General features: G+C 43.9%; 1 protein-coding gene across 1 annotated transcript in view; it reads right to left on the bottom strand.

Moving 5' to 3' along the window:
- The window catches only part of KCNK13 (potassium two pore domain channel subfamily K member 13), a gene marked incomplete at its 5' end in the record, with an annotated part of 117296 nt that extends 91992 nt beyond the window's left edge, over nt 1-25304 (bottom strand). Inside the window, one exon of the mRNA XM_081229459.1 lies at nt 24965-25304. Within this exon, the coding sequence (XP_081085585.1) occupies nt 24965-25304 (340 nt within the window). The remainder of the gene's footprint in view (nt 1-24964) is intronic.
- Nucleotides 25305-27639: the final 2335 nt, after the last annotated feature.

Genomic DNA, 27639 nt, shown 5'->3' with positions numbered 1-27639 from the left:
GACAAAGGATTAATCTCCAAAATATATAAACAGCTCATGCAGCTCAGTATTAAAGAAACAAACAACCCAATCCAAAAATGGGCAGAAGACCTAAATAGACATTTCTCCAAAGAAGACATACAGATGGACAAGAAGCACATGAAAAGCTGCTCAACATCACTAATTATTAGAGAAATGCAAATCAAAACTACAATGAGGTATCACCTCACACCAGTTAGAATGGGCATCATCAGAAAATCTGCAAACAACAAATGCTGGAGAGGGTGTGGAGAAAAGGGAACCCTCTTGCACTGTTGGTGGGAATGTAAATTGATACAACCACTTTGGAGAACAGTATGGAGGTTCCTTAAAAAACTAAAAATAGAATTACCATATGATCCAGCAATCTCACTACTGGGCATATACACAGAGAAAACCATAATTCAAAAAGACACATGCACCTCAATGTTCATTTCAGCACTATTTACAATAGCCAAGTCATGGAAGCAACCTAAATGCCCATCGACAGACGACTGGATAAAGAAGTTGTGGTACATATATATAATGGAATATTACTCAGCCATAAAAAGGAATGAAATTGAGTCATTTGTTGAGATGTGGATGGATCTAGAGAGTGTCATACAGAGTGAAGTCAGAAAGAGAAAAACAAATATCGTATATTAACACATGTATGTGGAACCTAGAAAAATGGTACAGATGAACCGGTTTGCAGGGCAGAAGTTGAGACACAGATGTAGAGAACAAACGTATGGACACCAAGGGGGTAAAACCATGGTGGGGTGGGGGTGAGGGTGTACTGAATTGAGCAATTGGGATTGACATGTATACACTGATGTGTATAAAATTGATGACAAATAAGAACCTGCAGTATAAAAAAACAAACAAAAAAAACAACTAATACTAAACTTTCTTTGGGTTATTTGTATGGAAATATGTTAATATAAATGTTTCAGACATTACATGAAATTTCTAAAAATCTCATATGTTCTGGTATAATGTTATAAGTCATAATTCTAGTTATTACTCTAAAATGTATATCTCAGAAATAACTAAATTTCCTTGTCAATTGCATTATTATGAACTTTCATCAAATCTTTAACCGTGGTCATTTTTAAGTCTTTTGTCATTTACAGACAGTTCTGGGTGTACTCTGACACTTTCGCAAAAATGTTCCTATAAAAGGGTTTCATCTTCAAGGAATTCATGGAAAAGACTGACAAGTACAGGTTTCTGGTAACTGACTATACTGCTGAACTGAATGAATAAGCATTTTCAGAACTCTAATGGAAAACTGATGAATTCATAAAAGTGCTAACAAAAGATCAAGATAAAAAAATTAATTACATGGGACTGAGTGAACTGATGAGGATGATTATAATTTTTGTGACTTTCTGTTTGAATTTTTAAAAAATGGAGCTCCCTTTCCCACAATGAAATTGATTTTATTCTTAAATAACACTCTTGCCGGGGCTTCCCTGGTGGCGCAGTGGTTGAGAGTCCGCCTGCCAAAGCAGGGGACACGGGTTCGTGCCCCGGTCTGGGAAGATCCCGCATGCCGCGGAGCAGCCAGGCCTGTGAGCCATGGCCGCTGAGCCTGCGCGTCCGGAGCCTGTGCTCCGCAACGGGAGACGCCACAACAGTGAGAGGCCCGCATAACGGAAAAAACAAACAAACAAACAAAACACTCTTGCCAATGTTTAAATAAGTACATACATAATGCAATTCCTAACACCACTGCTTTTCTGACCGACTTTCCCTCATCCCTCAGCACTGGAAACTCCAAGACTCTCCCTTAGCCCTTTTCTAAACCTCGAATTCCTAAATCATCTGCAGAAGCACTCCACCTCACCCAAGAACAGGGTATTAAAGTGTCTAATATCCTTTCTGGGTCCCTTAATACCCATAAATAATGAGGTATTTATGGTACAATCACTTTGGCGGGGTTGGCGTTCCAGGTTTAAGAATGATTTTTCCCCCAGACACTTGGGCATTATCCAAAATCAACATGGCCGGTATCCAACGAGACCTCAGAGACGCTCTTTTCCTTTCACTGTGCTGTATCTATTGCCTACTGTACAGGGCTTGATACATTTTTAATTACTCCACTGAGTTTCCTTTGAACTTGTTACTTTTTGCCATTTCCAGTTAGTGTGTCTTAATTTCCCATAGGAAAACCTTTAGCCTGTCATAAAGTTCATGCCTTTCTGGTTCAACCTCATTTATTACATAGCTTAAGAAGAAAAGCTCTTTTGCCTACTGATCTGGGATGATCAGAGAGAAATCAACAAGAGTGGAATAAAATCTCCATGCATCCCATCAGGAGAAAATTGACTGCCCCATGATCAAACTGGAAGCAATTTCTAAAAAGTATTTTCATACAGGACACAACTCTGCAACTCCCTCTTGATTTTTTGATAAAGAGCCAGGTGACGAGATCACTTGGTTCTTTTTTTTTTTTTTTTTTTTTTTGCGGTACGCGGGCCTCTCACTGCTGCGGCCTCCCCCGCTGCAGAGCACAGGCTCCAGACACACAGGCTCCGCGGCCATGGCTCGCGGGCCCAGCCGCTCCGTGGCATGTGGGATCTTCCGGGATCAGGGCACGAACCCGTGTCCCCTGCATCAGCAGGCGGACTCTCAACCACTGCGCCACCAGGGAAGCCCGATCACTTGGTTCTTATATCTCAAAGAGGTAGGAAGAACCTCAGTGCTTAAGCCAGGGGACAGCAAAGAAGTCAAACACACTGATGAATGGCAGGTAACACTCAGCCTGGATGGGGTGGGACCAGGGAACCAGTGGGCTCCCCAAAGGGAGCACCCATAGCTCTGCTTCATCCAGTGGTTGGAATGCAGGAATGTGGGCCCAGCATAGCCAGGTTTCCTATTTTCCAAGAGAAATCAGAAATCTAGACTTTGACTGGAAATCTCATTTTTAAAAGTTGACAGCTGATTCGAATTTTCTCCAACACCCTGCAGCCCATAGTCATGTCCTGGAGCTGGCTGCTACAGGCTCACAAGAGGATATTTTCTCTACTCTTGCCTTCAGTGACTTCATGTTCATAGCTTGAAATCAGCCATTTGGGGAATATTTACATCACAGAAACAGGCAAATGTTACAAATTGGGTTGTTTGTTTTTTAAGCTGTTTGTCAAACATTTACCAGCATCTGTGGGTCAAATAAAGCATGTCGCCTTTGGCCAAAGTTGCATCTTCTAATTTAAATACTAAACTAGAAGTAATGTTAAATAACCATGAAGAAGTAGTATATATTCCCAAACCTGTATTTACAACAAAGAATACATGTGACACTGTAACCACAGGAGAGGTGGTAGGCTAAGAGTCAGAGGGACACCATCATCAGCTGAGAACACAAAGGTAAGGACACAGCGAGGCAGCTCTGAACCGAGCCTGTGACCCCAGAAAAAGTACACCCTACAAATATGACATTTCTAAACACTTATTGCTTCCCCACTGCTCTGAGGGAGTGTGGTATTTTATACTCCAACCATGACCCTCAAGACACTGCAACAGGGGTTTCCCTGGTGGCTCAGTGGTTAAGAATCTGCCTGCCACGCAGTGGTTAAGAATCCACCTGCCAATGCAGGGGACATGGGTTCAAGCCCTGGTCCAGGAAGATGCCACATGCCGCAGAGCAACTAAGCCTGTGCGCCACAACTACTGAGCCTGTGCTCTAGAGCCCACAAGCCACAACTACTGAGCCCACGTGCTGCAACTACTGAAGCCTGCGCACCTAGAGCCCGTGCTCCACAACAAGAGAAGCCACCACAGTGAGAAGCCCACACACCGGGACGAAGAGCAACCCCCACTCGACGCAACTAGAGAAAGCCCGTGTGCAGCAACAAAGACCCACACAGCCAAAAATAAATAAATAAATAAATAAAATTAAAAAAAAAAAAGACATTGCAACATCCTGAAATGTCTTCTGAATCATCAGCAAAAGATGAGACTATGCACAGTGATTGAGCAATAAGTCTTTCAAGTCAGTTTTCAAACAACTGCAAGTGGATTAAAGCTCTTTGCCAGCCATGCAAGGAGCAGCGATAACAACAGTTACAATTTCCCCTTCTGTCTTCATTCAAAATCAGCCTAACCTCAGTCTGGTTCTCAATTCCTGTTTTCTGTGACATAGAGCCTTTAGCAATCTGGGGACGCCTGCGGGTTCCATCTCTGAATGTTTTTTGTAAATGAATGAAATAAATGCATAGAATTACAAAAGCAACTATATTAAAACAAAGTTATTAAACTAGGAAACAAATGTGTGATATAGTATACGACTTTATTATATCATTAAATAACAGGAACAGGCCTAACAACTACCATAATTTTGAAGTATGTTGAGGGGGGAAGACCATGGTGGGATCCGCCACATTCTTAAATGAGAGGAACACCATCTGTGATTTCTACTGGTGACAAAGCTACAGGTGCCACTCATTCTGCCTCTGAGTTGTTGCCTATATTCTTGATTGAAGGAAATGCTAGAGGCTGCTTAGTTTGAGGTTAGTAAACATAAAGATGGAATTCTTTTCCCATCCAAATTTATAGCCCTCCTGAATGCTATGCATGGACCCAGGTTATCAGGTTGGACACATAGTAGGGATTCAATAAATTCTGACTGAACCAAACTAAATTTTCTGCTTGATATAAGATGGGTGCTGAGTGTGGTTCTAAGACGATAAGAAGGGAGAAAAGACTGTTCAAACCCAGTGAGGGACATCTAGATGTCTTCCTTATTATACAGCCTGGGAGCCCAGGTTCTTCAAAATGATAACTTGCAAATAATATTCATCACTAACATCAAATCCACTGATGGCAAAAATAGAACTAGTGTCATAGGTTTCAGTTTTCACTAGAATACTATCTCAGAGACTTAACTTCCTCTCCAAAATTTAAATCATGGCTAAACAAAGTCTGAACTAAAGTTCCAACACTTACTATTTGTATGGCTTTGGGAAAGCTATTTATCCCTCTGTGCTTCAGTTTTCCCACTAATAGTATGAGGAAAACAATAATCCTACATCACAGGATGAAAAATTGTGTATCTAGAGCATTTAGCATAATACCAAGTAAGAAGAAGAATACAATATACTTTAGCTGTGAGAATAACAAAATTCTTACAAATTGGTTAAGAAAATTTTTAATTTTAAAATTCTCAAATAGTTAGCAGCACCTAAAAATATTTACAATTGAAAGTTTAAATATTAAAATTTAAAATATGCTTTATAGAGCTGTTGTACTAGCAAATAATTAGAAACAAACTACATGTCCCACAATAGAAGGAACAAATTATTGAACATTCATACCACAGTTGTATATCCTGGGCAACCTCAGAAAGTTACATAAGAACCATAGGTGAATACTTCCCAACTTATTCTATAGGCCAGTATTATCCAGACACCAAAGCAAGACAGAGATATCACAAGAAAGGAAAAAAAATAGACAAATATATCTTTTGAATATAGATGCAAAAATCCTCAACAAAATACTAGCAAACCAAATGCAGCAATATATGAAAAGGATTATAAACCATGACCAAGTGGAATTTATCCCAGGAATCCATGGTTGGTTTAATATCTAAAATTAATTAATGCAGTACCATAGCATCAGTAGCAGAAAGGATGAAACCACATGATCATCTCAGATGCAGAAAAATAATCTGACAAAAATCCAACACCTCTTTGTAATAAAAACACCCAACAAAGTAGGAATAGAAGGGAACTTTCTCAACCCAATAAAGGCCATCTACCAAAACAAACCAGAACTAATATCACACTTCATGGTGAAAGACAGAAACTCTCCCCCCAAGATCAGGAATAAAGCAAGAATGTCCACTCTCACCACTTCTATTCAACACTGTATTGGAGGCATGAAATAAAAGAAACAAAAGACATCCAGATTGGAAGGAAAGAATGAAAACTATCTCTATTCATAGATGATATAATCACATAATCTTTTATATAGAAAATCCTAAGGAATCCACTAAAAAACTATTAGAACTAATATATGACTGCAGCAAGATCACAGGATACAAGATCTATATATAAAAATCAATTGTACTCCCTATACTTGCAATAAACAACTCAAAATAAAATTAAGAAGACAATTTCATTTACAATAGCACTAAAAAGAATAATATATTTAGGAATAAATATAACAAAAGAAGTGCCAAACTTATATTCAATACTTTGAAAACTACAAAGCATTGGAAAGAAATTAAAGGATCCAAATAAATGAAAAGACATCCCGTGTTCATGGATTATAACATTTAATATTTTTAAGATCACAATATTCCCCAAGATGATCTACAGATTCAACAGACGTCTTCTTTGAAGAAACTGACAAGCTGATTTTAAAATTCACATGGAAGTTCAAGGGACCCATAATAGCCAAAACAATCTTGATAAAAAAGAACAATATTGGAGGATTCACATTTCCTGATTTCACAATTTACTACAAAGCTACAGTAATCAAGGCAGTGTGGTACTAGCATAAGGATACACATATACATCAGTGGAATAGAATTGAGAGTTCAGAAATCAACCCTCACATTTACGGTCAATTGATTTTTGACAAGGGTGTCAAAACTATTCAATGGGGGAAAGAATAGTCTTTTCAACGAATGGTGCTGGAACTGAATACCACATGGAAAAATATTAAGCTGCACCCACATCTCATACCATATACAAAAAATGCCTCAAAATGGATCAACAGCCTAAATGTAAGAGCAAAACTATAAAACTCTCAGAAGAAAACATAGGTACAAATCTTTGTGACTCTGGATTAGGCAATGGTTTCTTAGATATGGTACTGAAAACATAAGCAACAACAATGACAAAATAGGTAAATTAGACTTCATCAAAATTTAAAATGTTTGTGCTTCAAAGGACACCATGAAGAAAGTGAAATGACAACCCACAGAAGGGGAGAAAATATTTGCAAATTATGTATCTGATAAGGGACTTGAATCTAAAATATATAAAGAACATTTATAACTCAATTACTAAAAAAACAATTTAAAAATGGGCAAAGGATTTGAATAGACATTTCTTTCAAGAAATGTCTATATAAATGACAAAAAAAACATGTGAGAATATGCTCAACATCATTTGTTATTAGAGAAATGCAAATCAAAACCACCATAAGATACCACTTCACATCCACAGGATGGATGTAACCAAAGAGACAGGTTATTGAAAGTCTTGGCAAGGATGTGAAGAAATAGGAACCCTCACACACTGTTGGTGGGAATATAAAATGATACGCCTACTTGGAAAGAGTCTGACAGTGCTTCCAAAGATTGAGAATAGAGTTTCTATATGACACGGCAATTCCAAATCTACCCAAGATAAATAAAAACATATGTCTACACAAAAACTTGTACACTTATTCATCATTGTACATTGTTATTCATAATAGCTGAAAAGTGAAAACAACCCAAATGTCCATCAACTGATTAACTGATAGATAAAATATGGTACATCCATATAATAGAATATTATTCAGTAATAAAATGGAGTGAAGTATTGATATGTATTACAAGATGGATGACTTGAAAACATTATGCTAAGTCAAAGAAGCCAGGCACAAAAGGCCGTGTACTATATGATTCCATTTATATGAAATGTCCAGAATAAGCAAATCTACAGAAACAGACAGTAGATTAGTGGTTACCTAGGGCTGGAGGGGATGGGAGGTGATTGCTAAAGGGGATGGGGTTTCTTTGGGAGATGATGAAATGTCATCAAATTGATTGTGCTGATGGTTGCAAAACCCTGTGAATACACTAAAAACCACTGAACTGTACACTTCAAATATGTGAAATTTATGGTGTATGAATTATAGCTCAATAAAGCTATTACCAAAAAAAGAAAAAAAAGCTATTACCAAAAAAAGCTATTACCAAATAAAGCTATTACCAAATAAAGCTATTACTTACCTCTGGGGAGTAGGATGAGAAAGTAAAGGGAGACTTTGATTTTTCACTTTAAACACTTGAATTATTTGAAAATCTATTCAAATGTGCACATATTAGTTTAGGATTTTTTTTAATGGAAAAAATATTTTCAAAAAGAAAAGAACAAAGCCACTTTACAGTTAACAATTCAAGTTAAAGGTGAGGTGTCGGGGTGTGGGTGAAGCATGGACAGAGGCAAACCCTCCAAACCCTGTGTTTCAAATTTTTCTCTTTGGTCCAGAGATGCTGCTAGACGTCCTACAATGCACAGGACAACCCCACAACAAAGGATTATCCCGCCCTTTTTCATGTGATTTTTTTCCCCCCAGAAACAGCAAAGTGCCTCGTTCTTCCCACCCCAGCCAGAGCCAGTGAGTGACTGGTGTGGGCGTCTAAAAGCCCAGTTCCTCTGCCTCAAGGTGGGACAAACCGCAAGGTGTAATTTATGCTGCAGAGCTCCATAAGATAACCTCCCACTTGGCTTCTTCCCTTTTCCCATCCTCACACCCCTCTCTCTCCTACTAGTCTCTTCTGGAGTACTTCCTTGATAAATCACTTCCACCCAAACCTTTAGCCCAGAGTCTGCTTCTTAGAGAAAATGACCTCAGACCTTGAAAGACTCTCCCTTTCCTACTACTGTTACTTATGGTGTGGATATGATGGCCAGAGCTCCGGCAACCACAGTGAGCCCTGAGGAAGAGGGCAACATCCTAGGGATAGCAGAGCTGAAGACACCTGACTCCCTGTTGACAGTATGCAGTCACCACACTTGTCCTAAATTGTCTATATGCAGTGCAGACCTCTTTTCTGGAACAGAGTAAAATTTTGTCTGCTTCAACCACTACTTTTTGGGTCTGGCAACTTGATGCTGATATACTCCCTTAGCAGCTGTGTGTACTCAGGAAATTTACTGACTCTCTCTGAGCCTTACTTTCCCAAACTCACAGAATTGTTGAAAGAATAAGCAGGTCATCAACTCTTCCCAAACAGCCCCTAGACTCTATATCCTCCAGGAAATTTGTCTTAATTAACTGAAGAGGGAGTGATAGTTGTTGTTTCAAGTTATAAACTCCCAGATGGATGGTCTTCATCTATCATTCCATGAAATGGAACACCAGTAAATCCCTGTGTGGTCAAAGCATACCTTCTACACATTTGTTTTTACAGATGTTGGTATTAAGTCACAGGCTGTTAAATAAAAGAAACTAAGTCTAAAAATACAGTAGGTCAAGAAATAGTATATATAGCATGCCTCCCCACCAAGTACCAAAAATATAACATCTGAAGCAGAAAACATCAACAGCCAGAATTAATTTAAAAAGCCCGTAGTGGGGAAAATGCTAACTGTAGCATAAATTCAGTTTTCAAATTTTAAGTCCCAAAGAAAGATCTCAACATTCTGGTGGGAATGGAAGTGGCTTATAGGAAATAGCAGGAAACTAAGAAAGGAGGAATCCCACAGATGAGCAAGATTGAATGAACATCTACTTTAAGAGAGAAAAGAGAGATAGAAACCATAAACCACCAAAAGCAAAGGCAACAAAAGCAAAAATAAACAAGAAGGACTACACCAAACCGAAAAGCTTCTGCACAGCAAAGGAAACCATCAACAAAATGAAAAGGCAACCTCCTGAAAGGGAGAAAATATTAGCAAACCATATTTATCTGATAAGGGGTTAATATCCAAAATATATAGGGACTTCCCTGGTGGTCCAGTGGTTAAGACTCCACGCTCCCAATGCAGGGGGCCCAGGTTCGATCCCTGGTCGGAGAACTAGATCCCACGTGCTACAACTAAGAGTTCAAATGTCACAGCTAACAGATCCCGCATGCCACAACGAAGATCGAAGATCCCGAGTGCCGCAACTAAGAGTTGGCGCAGCCAAATAAATAAATAAATATTATATATATATATATATATATATATATATAAATATAAAACTCAGACAACTCAATAGCAAAAAACCCCCAAACAATCCAATTTAAAAATGGGCAGAGCAATTACACTCCAATAAAGATGTTAAAAAAAAAATGGACACAGGATTTTTTTTTTTTGCGGTACGCGGGCCTCTCACTGTTGTGGCCTCTCCCGTTGCGGAGCACAGGCTCTGGACGCGCAGGCTCAGCGGCCATGGCTCACGGGCCTAGCCTCTCCGCGGCATGTGGGATCTTCCCGGACCTTGCATCGGCAGGCGGACTCCCAACCACTGCGCCACCAGGGAAGCCCCTGGACAGAGAATTTGAATAGACATTTTTCCAAAGCAGAAATACAGTTGCTCAACATCACTAATCATCAAGAAAATGCAAATCAAGACCACAATGAGATATCACCCCACACCTGTTAGAATGGCTGTTATCAAAGAGGTAACAAGTGTTGGTGAGGGTGTGTGGAAAACAGAACTGTTGGGCACTGTTGGTGGGAATGTAAATTGGTACAGCTGCTGTGGAAAACAGTATGAAGTTCCCTCAAAGAATTAAAAATACAACTACCATATGATCCAGCAATTCTACTTCTGGGTATTTATCCAAAGGAAATGAAAACACTAACTTGAAAAGATATCTGCAATCCCATGTTCATTGTAGCATTATTTACAGTAGCCAAGACTTGGAAATAACCTAAGTGTCCATCAATGGATGAATGGATGAAGAAGTCATGGTAGGGACTTCCCTGGTGCCGCAGTGGTTAAGAATCCACCTGCCAATGCAGGGGACATGGGTTCGAGCCCTGGTCCAGAAAGATCCCACGTGCCATGGGGCAACTGAGCCTGTGCGCCACAACTACTGAGCCTGTGCTCTAGAGCCCGCGAGCCACAACTACTGAGCCCATATGCCACAACTACTGAAGCCCGCGCACCTAGAGCCCGTGCTCCATGACAAGAGAAGCCACCGCAACGAGAAGGCTGCGCACCACAACGAAGAGTAGCCCCCGCTCGCCGCAAGTAGAGAAAGCCTGTGTGCAGCAACGAAGGCCCAATGCAGCCAAAAATAAATAAATGAAAATTTTAAAACTGGGAAATTAAAAAAATTAAGTGGTTTACTTTAAAAATTAAAACTAGAGAGATGGTCCAAAAGTCAGCAAGTCTCTGCTAATATAATGCAGGAATTTAATCAAATGTAAGTTTAAAAATAGTTGTTAGCATATAAAGCATAAAGAAGTAAACAAAAGTATTATTAATAAAATTTAAAGTTACACAGTGATGAAATCAATAACACTGAATTTATATGTCCCCAAACACACAAATGTTATTTTGTGTGTGTTTACTAGGCTTAGAGTGTGGTTGGGGATTATGTTCCCTCCTGCTCCAAAATTCTGTAAGGTAAGAAAAAAATCCAACTGAAATATATACAGATACCAAGATACACAGAAACACTCAAATAAAAAAGAGAACTCTGGAAAATGCACATTCTCAAACCATTATGTGATAATTTTAGAAATAAATCATATATTATATAATTATATAGCCAGCCATAAAAAAGCATTTATAAAACAGTCTTTTTGAAAAACACTGAGATGAGTTAGAACTAAACAGAGAATGGATAAGAATATTTATCTCAACCACAGAGAGGACCTAAATTTATGAAAAAATATAGAAAAAAAATGCCAGTGAAAATGAGTGTATTTGGGTATATAAAAATCTCTTCTGGGCTTCCCTGGTGGCGCAGTGGTTGGGAGTCCGCCTGCCGATGCAGGGGACACGGGTTCGTGCCCCGGTCTGGGAGGGTCCCACATGCCGCGGAGCGGCTGGGCCCGTGGGCCATGGCCGCTGGGCCTGCGCGTCCGGAGCCTGTGCTCCGCAACGGGAGGGGCCACAGCAGTGAGAGGCCCGCGTACCGGAAAAAAAAAAAAAAAAAAAAAAAATCTCTTCTACATTCCAAACAATAGTCAATAAAAAGGTAGCATAATAGGATAAATATTTGGGACATATATAAATAAAAACATACAACAAAGTTAAGAACTTGATGTGTCCCCCTTGGCTCTCAAGATAGCACTTATATACCACAAAGAATCCCAGGGGTCCTTGGAGCATAGTTTGAAAACCACTTGCCTGGTTGGTCTCTAAGATCGATGTTGGTCTCTAAGATTGGTCTCTAAGATCAATCTGATCTTCATCAGATGCTTAATACTAGGGAAGACCCAAGACACAGCTTTGGTGCCAGTATTCCAAGAGTTCATGGGCAGAGTCAGGAAGTGACTTCTGGGATCAAATATGTCCAAACTGGAGAGTAAAATTCTGGGGGCAGGCTCATGAGTTGTCATGGTGATGGGAGGACGCTTGCAACTTTGAGAGAACATCAAATATTCCAATGGGAGGTACAGGCTCTGATTATGTGGACTCCTGGGAGGTAGGCAGAACACCACCCAAACCTTTTACCATCCTGACATTCTGCTAACCAGGCCATCTCTGTCTTCTTCTATTACCGCAGGTTACCTAAGGACCAACACCACTGAGAAAAGGGGTTGTGATCTCTTTAACTGGCAATTCTCCCCACAAGGACCCCAAAGGAAGAAATGGCAAAGAAGTGGTGGTTCAAAGTATAAGCTCTAAAGGGATGCCCCACACTACTTCCACTGGGTAACTTCAGACACTGCCTGGAAGCTCTCTGGGCTTCAGATCCTGGTCTGTAATGTGAGAATATTAACAGTACCTACCCTTATGGGGTTGTTATAAGAATTAAACATATGTAAAGATTGTACTGGGTTTAACCTATGGTAAAGCACTCCATAAATTTCATAATTTTTAATTAAACACAAGAGTAAAAAATATCACATATAACCCCCAAATCCAATAATTTAAGGATCGTTAAATAAACTATTCTACATTAATTGAACACATGGAATTCTTGAGAAAGTGTACAGGAAATAACATAAAAGGAAAGGAATAAAACCAGAATAGTAGGTACTTATGGATTACAATACAATATGTTTAGTCATGAGTATCGGAGGAGTTAAGAGAATATATCAATAACTACCCCCAGCTCCTTTTAGACATTAGTGGGTGCACAATGTGACAGCGAATATGTTAGATTTACCCTCTGTGATGATCAAGTGTCCTGCACAAACAGGTACTTAAGTGAACTACAAAGATCAAGATGCTGCTACTGGGCTTCCCTGGTGGCGCAGTGGTTGAGAGTCAGCCTGCCGATGCAGGGGACATGGGTTCGTGCCCCGGTCCAGGAAGATCCCACATGCTGCGGAATGGCTGGGCCCGTGAGCCATGGCCGCTGAGCCTGCGCGTCCGGAGCCTGTGCTCCGCAATGGGAGAGGCCACAACAGTGAGAGGGCTGCGTACCGCAAAAAAAAAAAAAAAAAAATAGATGCTGCTACTGATGAAGAAGAGTTCAGAGCTTCTTATCCTTCTCCCTCCCAAAGGGAAAGCAGCCTGGAGCTCACAGATGATCAAAGCTTTAACTGAGGGACTCACACTCTGGAGTCGAGCTGTCCTCAGACCTGTCTGGCCAGGACAATGTTGTTTTGCAATTAGCATCTGAATGCCTGTGGTGGGGCTGCTCTTTCCAGGGCACATGCCCCACTGCTCCCTAATGTCCCACACCTCTAAGTCACTCTCAGTTGCATTCCTGGTCTGACCTCTGGGCTCACTGACCACAGGATTTCCAAGAAGAGGTGATCAATAGCAGAGATGCTGGGGGGTTGATCAGAGAATGGGAACAATAAATCCTGAACATTTCATGACGCTTCTATGATGGCTCTCTGGCCATAGGAAGATGCGGTGGGTATGCTAAAGGTGCAGCCTTTCAGAAAAGTGGTATAATGTCCAGCAATTCAGATAAACTGAAGAGAAGGAGGCAGAAGGCTGGAGGGTGAAGGGAGGGCAGCATGATGATGGAGATGTGTCCTGATGAGGTGTGTTTCCCCACTGTCCTCAGCAAGACCGTGGGCTTCTGGGTCCAAACACGGTAATGTGTTCCTCTACAGGGAGAGTGTCCTCGCCTATAAAGTCACTGATGGGCTGGTGATAGTAATCATCCCCTGTCCTCTCTCCTCCTCAGGGGAAAGGACTGTGGCTTGCTGGGTCAGCTCCTGGGGCTATGCTTTACTATGAAGACTAGGCTGAATGAGGGGAAGCTAAAAGAAGTTGGAGAGGTTAAGTCAATCACGATAATACAGAGCAGAGAGAGATGGGGGAGAAGAGACAAGGAAGGACAGAAAGACTGAGAGGGCTGCCAGTTGGGGAGGATGTGGGGAGGGGTTTCGGGATAAAAGGCTCCAGAACTCCTTTGAGGAATGAGAGACAGGGAGATGGGGAAAGAGGAAGCTTTCCTTTGTGTTATAAATTGGAGACTAAGATTCTTTTTTTTTCCTTTTTTCATTTTTTTTATTAGTTTCTGCTTTATAACAAAGTGAATCAGTTATACATATACATCTGTTCCCATATCCCTTCCCTCTTGCGTCTCCCTCCCTCCCACCCTCCCTATCCCACCCCTCCAGGCGATCACAAAGCACCGAGCTGATCTCCCTATGCTATGCGGCTGCTTCCCACTATGTATCTACCTTACATTTGGTAGTGTATATATGTCCATGCCTCTCTCTCGCTTTGGGAGACTAAGATTCTTTAGAGATACACAAGCAAAAATTGAATTTATTTTTCCATTACTTTGGGCTAATGGAACATGCTTTTTTGTATGGAACACCATACCCTAAGAACCCTAAGGAGCCCAAGAATTATGTGGGTTACATTCATACCAAACCCATCTCTCCTTCACAGAGAAAGGTATGAAGGGGAAGAGAGAACAGGAGGGAATTTAGGATAAAAGAAGAGGAAATCGCTGTTTTACAACATAAACGAGAATTTCTAATGAAACAAGCCGAAATGAACATGTATGTGTATGAGAATGCTGGGCAGTGGACAGTAAGAGCTATGGCCTGCAAAGTCTCTAATTTCAAGATAGGTACTGAAGTTTCCTAAGTCGGAAACAAATAATTAAACAAATCCAGGGTCCTCATTATGGACAGTCTGAGAGCTTCCCCATGAAAATTTGGTAGTAGATCCCAAGAGAGATGACCCTACCTTGAACGAATGCATGCAAATTCCTACCAGCCACTCTTTCTGCTCCCTCATTCCCCAGGACCAGCACTGCTCCTTGGCTACAGTCTTAAAATGTACCCATCATTGTTCACATGAAACAACAGGTTACAGTGTTTTAACAGCTATTGCTATGACTAAAAGTGTAGAGCAGTTGAAAAAATACTGAACAAAAACTGGCATCCTGGCTATTATCAAAAAGGCAAGAAATAAAAAGTGTTGGCAAGGATGTGGAGAAAAGAGAACCCTCCTACACTGTTGGTGGGAACGTAAATTGGTGCAGCCACTGTGGAAAAGAGTATGGAGGTTCCTCAAAAAGTTAAGAAGAGAACTACCATATGACCCAGCTATCCCACTACTGGGTATTTACCCAAAGAATATGAGAACATGAATTTGAAAAGATATGTGTACCCCAATGTTCACTGCAGTATTATTTACAATAGCCAAGATATGGAAACACCCTAAGCGCACGTCAACAGATGAATGAAGAAAATGTGATACGCACACACATATATACATGCAATGGAACACTACTCAGCCATAAAAAGATGAAATCTTACCATTTGTGACAACATGGATGGGCCTTGAGGGTATTATGCCAAGTGAGATAAATCAGACTGAGAAAGACAACTACCATATGATTTCATTATATGTGGAATATAAAAAACAAAAATAAATGAACAAACTAAATCAAACAAAAACAAACATGTAAATACAGAGAACAGAGTGGTGGTTCTCAGAAGGGAAGAGGTAGGGTGAGGGTAAAATGGGTAAAGGGGATCAACTGTATGGCTACAAATGGAAACTAAATTTCTGGTGGCGAGCACATTGTAGCGTATACAGAAGTAGAAATATAACGCTGTACACATGAAACTTACATAGTACTGTAAACCAATGTCACCTCAATTTTAAAAAAACCAATAAGCATTCTTACAGATGGGAAAAGGTTTTCTAAGCACAAAAGCAATGGAAGAAATCAGAAGGAAAAACTAAAATATGAAATGACACACAAATTAAAAATGTTTCTATATCTAAATAAACATTAAACAGGAATCGACAACGGATGGAAAGTAAGATACAAACATGGCAAATGGCTAAAATTCTCAAAATATAAAGTACAACCATACGATGATTAACACAGTATCTCTTGCTCCCAAAAGAAAAATGGGGGATTAGCTAGTTGATTCAGAGATAAACTGTATTTTTAATAAATATTTAAAAGTAATCAACTTTAATATAAATCAAAGAAATTTTAACTATAATGTGATTCATTTTTACCTAATTATATCAGTTGTTATATGCTCATGTTATAATGGTTATATGGAAAACAGATACAAAATATATTTCAGTGATTTTAAGATATTTTTCTGAATATTTTAGTATCTCAGAAATCAGGATAATTTCACAATTGCTAGCAATTGTCAAGATTTAATTGGCGGCATTATTTGCTTTCTCAATGGTACATAAAATAATGAGGCATATTAGATTCAGTAAAATCTTTAGTTCTTTAGGTCCAATATAATATGATATACCAAAATATTAACGGTGGTTCTTGTTGGATGGTAGAATTATGGGTGATTTTTAGTTTCTTTTTTATACTTTCCTATATATGTCCAGTCTTCTAAAATGAATATGTATTTCTTTTATCAACAGACAATAAACGAAATGAAATCCGGTTCTAATCTTGATTTTGCTGCTTTATAGCCGCGTGGTCATAAAATATTTCTGTACCTCAGTTTCCTTATCTGCAAGACGGAATTGCTAGTAACTTCTCTGCCCATCTCCTAAGATTTGTGTGCAAATGCTTTGTAAAATGTGAAGTGCCAATTCAATGTGTCAGTTAAATCTTGACACACGTATGACATCTGCTAACATGTGACATTTATTAACGTATTCATGGGATGCTTTTACTCTTTCACAATGCCTGTTCATCATCTTTGATGTTCGGTTATAGCTTTAGACTATAAGATGGTGATGCCCAGTATTTTATTTTTTGGATCTAATATAATTTGATTCAAAAGCTCTTTCCATGTAGAAAAAAAAAAAAAAAACGATTCTGAAAACAACATCCAGTTCAGCACCCCATAGGTGTGCACACTGGCCAGGCCAAATCACATACCTGTCTGCCCAGCTCCTGAACCCCACGAGAGCCTTGTAGAATACCGCTGCACAGGTGCTAATCATGAACCACACCCAGGTCCAAAAAGGGGCGCCACTATGATCATCTCTGTTTAGTTAAAATAAATAAAACTGTGTTGAAGATCTGGTCATCGACTTTGAGTGGTCCACCACTGAGGCGGGGCTGGGCATCTCCGAGTCTGAGCTTCCCAGACCCATACAAGCCAGAGTCACTTTCTCAGCTCAGACGCAGCACATCCCTGCATCTGATAGTATTGTTCTAGATTTTTTTTTCAAGAGTTTTTCCTTATCTCATTAGTTTTCATTTGCACCTTTTTTTTCCCTTTTTTGTTTTTATTTTTTATTTGGCCTCGACACCCAGCATGTGGGATCTTAGTTCCTTGACCAGGGATCAAACCTGTGGCCCCCTGCAGTGGCAACGTGGAATCCTAACCACTGGACCGCCAGGGAAGTCCCAGTGTTGTTCTAAATTAACGTTCCCCTTGCCTCCTTAAACCACCAGCAGGTGAGGAGGTCCACCAAGGCAAAAGACAAGCACATCTCACTCCTATCCATTCTAGCCCTGCCACCGGCTTGCCTAAGTTTCAAAGCTCAGGGAGGGGCCTTCCCTAGTCAGCAACATCACAAGACAACAGCCTTCTAGACTCCAGAGTTCTCAAACTTTAACGTGGCTACAATTCACCAGGTGGTTTGTTGAAGAGCAGCTTCTAATTCAGGTAGTCTGGGGCTGGCCTGAGACTCTGCATTTCTAACAAGGTCCAAGGTGATGCTGATCCTGCTGATTCACGGACCCCTGTTTGAGTAGCGAGAATCCTTGGGGGTGGCCTCAATTTTCAACCTTAGGCCAACTCCTATCCTCCTGTGTGCCCCCTGTTCTGCCTCTATCAGAGCCATCTGGGGAAGTTTCTTAAAATGCATCAGGAGCTCTGAAAGGGGGATCCAAACAGCTGCATTTTAACAAGCACCACACTCCCCTCAGGTGAGTTCTTATGGACAGTGAACCTTGGGAACCGCCAGTAGAGAATTCTAAACGTTCTTACTGGACCATACAGTTGGAAGCTGGACACCACACTGCATGACCTTGGACTTAGGCAGAGGGGCTTTTACGGAACTGTACCTTGTACTGAGGGATGCTATGCCGTGCAGGAGCACGGGGTTCTCTTTCACAGCTGAGATGCAGTGGAGAAGACTACTCACCACATTATCTTGTCCCTTTCATGACAATCTATAGGAGAAATTTTTATTCACATCTAAAAAAGCTGGGTGTCTTCCAAGCAGCCAGCCTGGATTAAAGGAACCATTTAATGGTTGCCCTTGCCTCTTTCTTTCAACAACTGGAAAACTCACAGCCAAATCTGGCAGTTACGTGGGTCCTTTTGACATATATCTCTGTGTATTAACAATTTGTGGCTTAACTGTCCTATCCTACTCATGTTTTCTCATCTCCCCAATGTCTTAAATCCATTAGTATCCATTTCTAGTGCACTGTGCCTATATGTGCGGTAGGCATCTGTGCTGTTCACCGAGATCAAGTCTTATCCACGTCTGGACTTACGGGAGGAGTGTGGTTCTTTACATCCTTGAAGTTGGGTGTAGCCATGGGACTTGATTTGGCCAATGAAACGCGTGTGGAGGTGACTTCTTGTCACCTCCAGGTGGTGGCCCTTTAATTGCAGGTGCTCCACTCTTCAACCCTTTCTGTCCCCTCCTGGGCAGTACTGGAGGCGTGAGCTGACAAAGAGCAGCCCCAAGATAAAAGAATCCTGGAACACTGGGCCAACCCAGGAGACAACTGTCCTGGTAAAGCACCTCACCCTCAATGGGCTTTGGGTGAGTAAGAAGTAAACACTTGCTGTGTTAAGCTACTGAGATGACGGGGTAGCCCAAGGCTTAAGGTTACCCTGACCATATCAATATGCAAATGATCTCATATCCTTTGTGGACGGAAGCTGAGTTATATATACACAGGCAAACACAAAAACAAATGCCTAACAAATGCCTATTTGAGAGAAAAAGATATTTACAGAAGATCACTTACAGAGTCTAACGTCAATCTACTTCTCTGAGTACTTCAAATTCATTCTTGTTTCAAGCCTGATCACCAGCCTCTTTCAGAATCAACTCCCTGAGTTGTGTTTTAATATTCTGCTCTTTCTATGCTGTGGTAAAATATACATAATAGGGCTTCCCTGGTGGCGCAGTGGTTGAGAATCCGCCTGCCAATGCAGGGGACACGGGTTCGAGCCCTGGTCTGGGAGGATCCCACGTGCCGTGGAGCGACTAGGCCCGTGAGCCACAACTATTGAGCCTGCGCGTCTGGAGCTTGTGCTCCGCAACAAGAGAGACCGCGATAGTGAGTGGCCCGTGCACCGCGATGAAGAGTGGCCCCCGCTTGCCACAACTAGAGAAAGTCCTCGCACAGAAACGAAGACCCAACACAGCCAAAATAAATTAATTAAAAAAACACAAAAGTACCAATGCCACCGTGGATGTGAGGATTAAATTAGTCAAAAAAATATATATATATACATAATATTTGTCATTTTAACCATTCATAGGTGTACTGTTCAATGCATTAAATACATTCACATTGTTGTATAACCATTGCCACTATCTATATCCAAAACTCTGTTATCATCCCCAACAAAAATGCCATTAAATAAGCCTTCCCTTCTTCCCTCAGTCCCTGGTACCCTCTATTCTACTTTCCATCCCTATGAAATCTGCCTATCCTAAATACCTCATCTAAGTCGAATTGTATTTGTCCTTCTGTGTCTGGCTTATTTCACTAAGTATCATATTTTCAAGGTCCATCTGCATTGTCCATACATTCCATTATATGTATGCATATTTTGTTTATCCATTCATCTGCTGATAGACACTTGGGTTGTTTGCACCTTTTGGCTCCTGTGAATAATGCTGCAATGAACACTGGTGTACAAATACAGGCATACCTCTTTTTATGGTGCTTTGCTTTATTGTGCTTCACGGCTACTGTGTTTTTTACAAACTGAAGGTTTGTGGCAACCCTGTGACGAGGAAATCTACTGATGCCATTTTTCCAACAGCATTTGCTCACTTTGTGTCTCTGTGTTACATTTTGGTAAGTCTTGCAATATTTCAAACTTTTTCATTATTGTTGTATTTGTTGTGGTGGGCTGTGATCAGTGATCTTTGATGTTACTGTTGCAAAAAGACTATGACTCACTGAAGGCTCAGATGGTGGTTAGCATTTTTTAGCAATAAAGTATTTTTAAATTAAGGTATATACATTTTTTAGACATAATGCTATTGCACACTTAACAGACTACAGTACAGGGAAAACATAATTTTCATAGGCACTGGGAAACCAAAAGAAATTCATGTGACTCGCTTTATTGTGATATTCGCTTTATTGCAGTGGTCTGGAACCGGATTCGCAGCATCTCTGAGGTGTTCCTGTATCTGTTTGAGTCTCTGCTTTCAATTCTTTTGGATATATATTCCCTAGGAGTGGAATTTCTGGGTCACATGTAGTTCTATGTTTAAACTTCTGAGAAACTGGCCACAATGTTTTTTACTCTGCTCTGACTTTTAAATTAAACAACAGTTGCATGAAATCCTCAGTTGCATTTTCCAGAAAACTGTTGTTTGTGAGTATCACCCACTGTCCTATGCAATGTTTCCCATATAAAATCCCAAGAGGGAAATATTTTTGAGGATTGCATATTGGGAAAAGGTGTATGCTTCCTTTTGTCTACTAAGAATTCCAGTGTGGGGACGTTCCTGGTGGTGCAGTGGTTAAAAATCAGGCTGCCAATGCAGGGGACATGGGTTCAATCCCTGGTCCGGGAAGATCCCACATGCCACGGAGCAACTAAGCCCATGTGCCACAACTACTGAACCTGCACTCTAGAGCCCGCGTGCCACAACTACTGAAGCCCGCACGCCCTAGAGCCCACGTGCCACCAACTACTGAGCCCGCACGTCACAGCTACTGAAGCCCGTGCTCTAGGGCCTGTGGGCTACAACTGCTGAGCCCATGTGCTGCAACTACTGAAGCCCGCATGCTTACAGCCCGTGCTCCGCCACAAGAGAAGCCACAGTAATGAGAAGCCTGTGCACCACAACGAAGGGTAGCCCCCGCTCGTCGCAACTAGAGAAAGCCTGCGTGCAGCAACGAAGACCCAACACAGCCAAAAAAAAGAATTCCAGTGTGGGTCATGACTCCACCATGGACCCTGCAGCCCAATCTGAAGCTTGAATAGTCACTGGTGATACTCAGTGCTTACCCCCTGGGATCTCCTTTACCATTTCTGGACACACTGGCCTGACTTCAAATGGTCAGTGCCTATATCTTATCAGAAGGCTACTCTTGGGCCGTCCATGAAAAATCAGGACACAAGTACCTGGAAATTATATTTTTGTGCTTCCCCCACCCTCCAAGCAGCTTTTAACCACTTTCTGACTAGTGTGGGTGTATAAATACCCCAGCTCCCTTGCCTGGGGTAAGTCTGGTTCATGAGCTTTGCACTGTTCTCAAGCTTCCACTTGAGATTAAGGATCAGTTGCCCACTATGTTTTCTGCCTAATACCATACCCTATATTGACTGACTTCCCTTTCTTGTATCACTTCCTCCTTCACCTCCCTGTATCCCTTGAATCTGCCAATAAACTGCTTGCACTCAAATTCTTGGCTCAGAAGCTGCTTCTGAGGGAACTTCAGCTAAGACAAAGCTCCTCTCTACCAATTTCCTAGATTCAATTGCTTTCCATATTTCTGTTCTTCTTTTTTTCCTAGTTCTGAGGTTTTATTTACATTTTATGATTATTCTACTGTATGCTTTCTTGTTATCTGTTACCTCAACATCTTTGCAGAATAAAGCAAAGAGGAACTAATTTTTAGAAGAAAAAACCATCATGTAATACTACGATTAAAATACAAGATGTAAAGGGTTTATAGAATATGATCCAAATTTAGAAAAATACATATGTACATATGTGTGTCCATAGGGAAAAAGAATAGAAAGAAATGCACCAACCAACAAGGACCTATTGTATAGCACAGGGAACTATACTCAATATTTTGTAATAACCTATAAGGGAGAAGAATCTGAAAAAAATTGATATATATGTATGTATAACTGAATCACTTTGCTGTACACCTGAAACTAACACAACATTGTAAATCAACTAACCTTCAATTTAAAAAAATGACCAAACTGTCAACCATGGTCAACTTTAGGTGATGTCATTACAGATGTTTTTTTTTTCTTCTTTATTTTACAAAGAACATGAAGGTTCAGTTTCCTCATCTATAAAACAGGGATAATCACACTTCACACATATGAATCACATATCACATATATGAATTGTGTTGATTGAAATTGTGGTTAATCTATGCAATTAGCTGCATCCCATATTCACATAATAATCACAGTACGTGCCTAATTACGTACCCCAATAAAGGGTTGCAAGTGCTGTTATTACATCAGCAATTAATGAAACAATTTAAAGACATGTGGGAAATGAGAAAGTAAAAATAAGCCCATACTTACATAGTGCTTTGTTCTTTTTAAAGAACATTCACTTATATGAACTCATTATCCCTAGAAAAACCCTGCGAGAGGGGCAGGCTTAGGGGCAGGGTGGGGGAAGGAGACAGGACTAATATTTACTCAACAGCTACAATGTGCCAGATACCAAGGTGGGCACTTGTAGGTATCTCAGAAGAGAAGGATGGGGCTCAGAATGTTAAGGAACCGGCCCAACGTACAGGCAGGGTCAGTAGCTCCAACTCCAGACTCTTGGTCCAGGTTTCCTTCTATTCCATCAGGCTTCATGATTCTATTTGTGCCCCCGGATGACTGTGTGCTTACATGCCCACCCATCCACGACATCCGCGGTTCCTCTGGCATTGGTGTTCACCAGTCTTTACACACACTCTGCTCCCTCCTACGTCCATGGCCATGGGAAGTACAAACTGGGGGGCCTGTGGAGGGGGTGGGGAGGACTTAGCTCCCCAATCTCCCCCCAAAACCACCCCCAAATGAATAATCTAAATCAAAACCCTGTACCAGCTACACAGACATAGCAGATTCAAGGAAAGTTCCACAGCAACCCTTCCCAATCAGTTTGCTCACCCCAAGTCCTCCCTACATAGAAATTCTGGAACTGTCTTTTGAGAAATGGGAGGACTTAGGCAATTCTGCTAAGAGAGTCCAGTGGAGAACTGGGCTGGGGGAGAGGACTGTGGAGGGTATTACTCTGCCCCCATCCCCGTCAGGGCCCGTGTTCTGGTCATCGTGGAGAATGCTATGAAAGTCTTTCTTACCAGATACCCAGTTACCGTGGTGTCATAATGGCCCACGGATGGGCAGGGCCGCCTGAAATGAGAGAGGGTTGCGGTGGCGAGCTGGGCAGTTCAGCCCAAAGCACTTCAGACGCAGCCCGTGTATCCGGAATCACGCCAGTCCTCTCCACCTTGCCTCCTACTCACCAGCTGGAGCCCTGGGCTTCTAGACTAACCCTGGGAAGTCTTTCTTGACCAATCAGGTCTGAGGCTTATCCCTGTTGTACCTTGTGCTCCTTCTCCTGGTAGAACGTCTACCAAAGGCAACCTTGCGTGGGAGCTTCAAAGAAGTCCGCCTTGTAACCGCCTCACGGACGAGCTCTCCTGGCAGCAGAGGGGCTACAGCAGCCGAGCACCTGCGCGGCCCCCTGCCGGCCCTGCTGCGGCTCCGGTGCTCCGGCCGCCAGCCGGGAGCCGCTCCCTTTCTGCGCAGCCTTTCAAAGCCCCCTCCTCCGCTCCAGCTCTCTGCTTTCTTCAGAATTTCTACAGCATCTTTCCCAACCCCCTTATCACTCAAGGATGCTTTAAGCGTGAACAGTCCTTCGGAGTGTGGTGCAAAGACTCCCAATCTTTTTCCTTCTGCTGGTAATAAAGGCATAACTGACGGTAGCAATGAGACCCTCTTGCTCAAAAACTCTCAATAGCTTCCAATTGCCTCTAGATAAGCTCTAGCTCCTGAGTCTGTCCGTGAAGTTCCCCCCTCCATCCCAGTAGCCAGGAGACTCCCCTAGCTTTCCTTCCACTACTCCCTACAGATCAGGGAGCTCACTGGACCCTGAACGCAATTCTCTCCTCCTCCGGAGTGTAAAGCACTTTTAGTTTCCAGAGCCCAATCAGGCCAACACTTAGCGGTTCAGCCCATAGGTCCCTTCTCCCCACCCCCACCTGCTTCCTCCTGGCAGAAAACAGTTTCCATCCTGATTAGCACTTTTGCCTCCTTACTTCCAATCTCGTTTTCGATCTATTTTTTCTCTCTGTTAAGTTTTAAGTCACGGACAGTCTCTTTAAAATTTGTTTCTCCCCCTCAGACCAGCGCCTCCTGCATGGTACTAGCTCAATTAATGTTTATAGGTTCCCGTCCCGATCTGTAAGCTTTCTCCCGAATGTTCCATGAATTCAAGCTCAGTCTCCTTAACTAGGAACACTCCCAGAGCAGAACGTCTCCAATTTAAGGATCACTCAGATTCCCTGGAGATTTTAACACGCAGATCCTGACTCAAGTGGTCTGGGGAGGGGCTGAGACTGCATTGATAACAAGCTCCCAAGTGATGCTGACGCAGCTGGTCCGTGGACCTCACTTAAAGAAGCAGGGAGGCAATACCACCTTTGGATCAGGCAACAGCTCACATCGGTGCCACCTGGCCGAGCGCGGAGGTGGATGAATGCAGGGCTGGGAAGCGCGGTCCCGCCCTTCGAAGCGCCGGGCCAGAAAAACGCCTGCGAGGCTGGCCGCCCCTCCGCCCTCCCGCAGGGCCCACTTACCTATGGTGGACACGACGGTGCCCACGAAGTAGAAGGCGCCGGTGAAGTCCCAGCGCTGGCGAACATTGTCCACGCGGATGCCGGCCTCGGTGGCCTCCTCGTAGTGCCGAAGGAAGCCGCGCAGCTCGTCGCGGCTCACGTTGTGGCGGCGGCTGAAGTTGGCCAGGCGCTCCTCCCAGCGCTGCTTGGCCTGGCGTTCGTGCGCCAGCTCCAGCGCCGAGAAGACGGCGGCGCCGCCCAGCAGGTAGAGCACGATGAGCGCGGCGAGCAGCAGGAAGCGCGCGTTGTCCTCGTTCAGGTGGGCCGGGCCGCAGCTGCAGCCGCAACCCCGGCCGGCCATGGCCGGACCCCCGGGTGCAGCCCCAAGCCGGGCGGCCGTAGCCGCCGGCTGACTGTCGCCCGGGCGCCCCGGGAGGTGGGGTCTCGGCCCGGCGTTCAGTCCGCCCCTGGCCGCGCGACAGCCAGCTCGCCCATGACCGCCGGACGCTCCTCCAGGCCACGCGGCTCCCAGGGCCGCCGCGTCGACCGCTCCTGCAGCGCCAGCCCCCCACGTCCGCCTCGACTCCCGGTTTCAAATCCGCATTTTCGCCGCCGTCCCCGCCCCCCTAGGAGTTCTCCTAAAAGCTGAAGAGCTGAGTGACCCGGCACAGAGTCCGCTTCTGCTTGGCACGAGGATGCGGCCGCTGCTTCCCCCTGGTGTCCTGCCCGGCTCAGATTGGGGAGGGGGCGTGGCGCATCTTCAGGGCAAATTCGGGTGGGCTTGACCTTCCCCCAAAGCAAAGGTCTGGGGGCCTCGGAGGCTGACGGGTGAGCGGAGCCCCGCGGTCTCCGCGTCCTTAACCGTCGCTTCTCAAGCCGCGGACGTCTAGGACGCGGGCTCTCAGTCCGCTGGTGCTGGAAGTGCCTCCCCAGATGGAGCCGCAGTGCTGTGTCCCAGGCTCGGCGTCGCGCGGAGCCTCGGGCCTCTTGGGTCACCGGCCCGGCTGCCGGCGCTTAAAGGCTGGAGCAGGTCCCGGGCGGGCACGCGGACAGAGGGATTGCGCAGAGCGCGGTTCACGGGTTCCGACCTCCCGCCCGCCCCCGACGCTGCGCGGCGTCCGGCGGGCCGACTTGCTGGAGGAGGAGACCAGAAAGGGAGGTTGGAGTGACGGAGCGAAGTAAGTTAGGGGCCTCTCCCCCAGGCAGCCTTCCTAGCCCTGCCCGACCAGACGCCCTTGGCTTCTGGATCCCGCGCGGGGGCGTCTTCCACCCCCACGTGTCGGATCCGCCCGCTCGAAGCGCGCGCCGCGAGCCAGCCCCAGCTCTTGGGGAGGCTGCCAAGGACCGGGGACTGGAGGAGCCCGCGGGCAGGAGACAGTGACCCCGGAGAGTTCCATCTCCCGCACCCCGGCTTGGCTGCCTCGGTGGGCTCCAGAGATCCTGCGCCGACAGGGCTCCGCTGAGAGTGCTTTACCCGACCCTAGCCACAGGCTCGCTAGCCAACCGCCGGGGCCCCTCCCCGAGACCCCGCCTTTCAAGGGGCGCTGGCGCCGCGCTCGAGTCTCACTCACCGGGGAGTGCCCCCTCCGCGCCGCTCTGTCAGGACTGCCCTCCGGGTCCCTCTCCGCGGGGAGCAGAGGTCCACGCCGCGCTCTGCCTTGCCTGGTCCGCGCGCTCCGACGCTGCAACAGGTGGAGCCGCTCGGCTGGCAGCAGCGGTGGCGACTCCACCCCGTCCTCCGCCTCCCGGCCGCGCGGAGCCGCCCCCAGCACTAGTCTCCGCCTGCTGATGCCCGGCTCCTTGCTGGGCCACCCGGGGGCTGCGGCGCTTCCATCCCGGACGCGCAGATCCTGGGAGTGGGTGCTCAAGAGGAGGGTCAGGTCAGGTGCTTAGCGGGCCTGTGTGGGCCCCTCCAGGGCCAGAAGAGGGCGCTCCGTCCCCTTCAGACACATCTCGCCCCCACCTGCGTACCCAGCCACACACTGCCGCTTCGGAATCACCAGCCCCTGGCATTTGGGAGTGAATATGAATACAAGAGGGAAAGATACATGGGCATCTTCGAACTAAGAATTTCCTCGCCTCCCGAGAGTGACCCCAGGCTCAGAGGCCACCCACCTATACTCCCCAAGAGCAGAGAATAAAAAAAACACACTTCCGGGTTCCAATACATCTGCCATCAGAAGCCCTGATGCTGCTAGGATGCCTCTCCCACTCCTCTCCCGTTATCCACCCCTGGATGCCCCTCTTTTATCTAGCCTATCGAGGACAAGCGTTTTAGGTGGCAGCGCTTACAGGAGGCGCATGTGTATACACACACTGGGTGAGTCCTGCAATTACTCCCCCATCCCATTTTATTGTGAAAAATTTCAAACATAAAGTTGAAAGAATTTTATAGTGAATAGCCTTATTCTCAACGAACATTTTACTATACTTGCTTTATTACGTATCTATCTATCTCTCTTGCCATCCATCAACCCATCTTGTTTGGATTCATTTTGAAGTAAGTTGTAGACATCACTACACTCCCCCTCCTCACCCCACCCCCCAACTTCTCCCTGCATATTACTACCTAGAGTTCAATACAACCCTATTTACTTCCAGATTTTTGGGGGGAGGATAAAATTTACATACTATGAAATGCACACATCTTAAGTGTACCATTAAATGAGGTCTCGCAAATGCGTACACTCTTGCAA

This window comes from Mesoplodon bidens (genome assembly GCF_964165515.1).
Source record: "Mesoplodon bidens genome assembly, chromosome: 3".
Classification (NCBI taxonomy): domain Eukaryota; kingdom Metazoa; phylum Chordata; class Mammalia; order Artiodactyla; family Ziphiidae; genus Mesoplodon; species Mesoplodon bidens.
The sequence above is the reverse complement of the archived record's forward strand: the minus strand, read 5'-3'. Positions and strand labels throughout refer to the sequence as shown.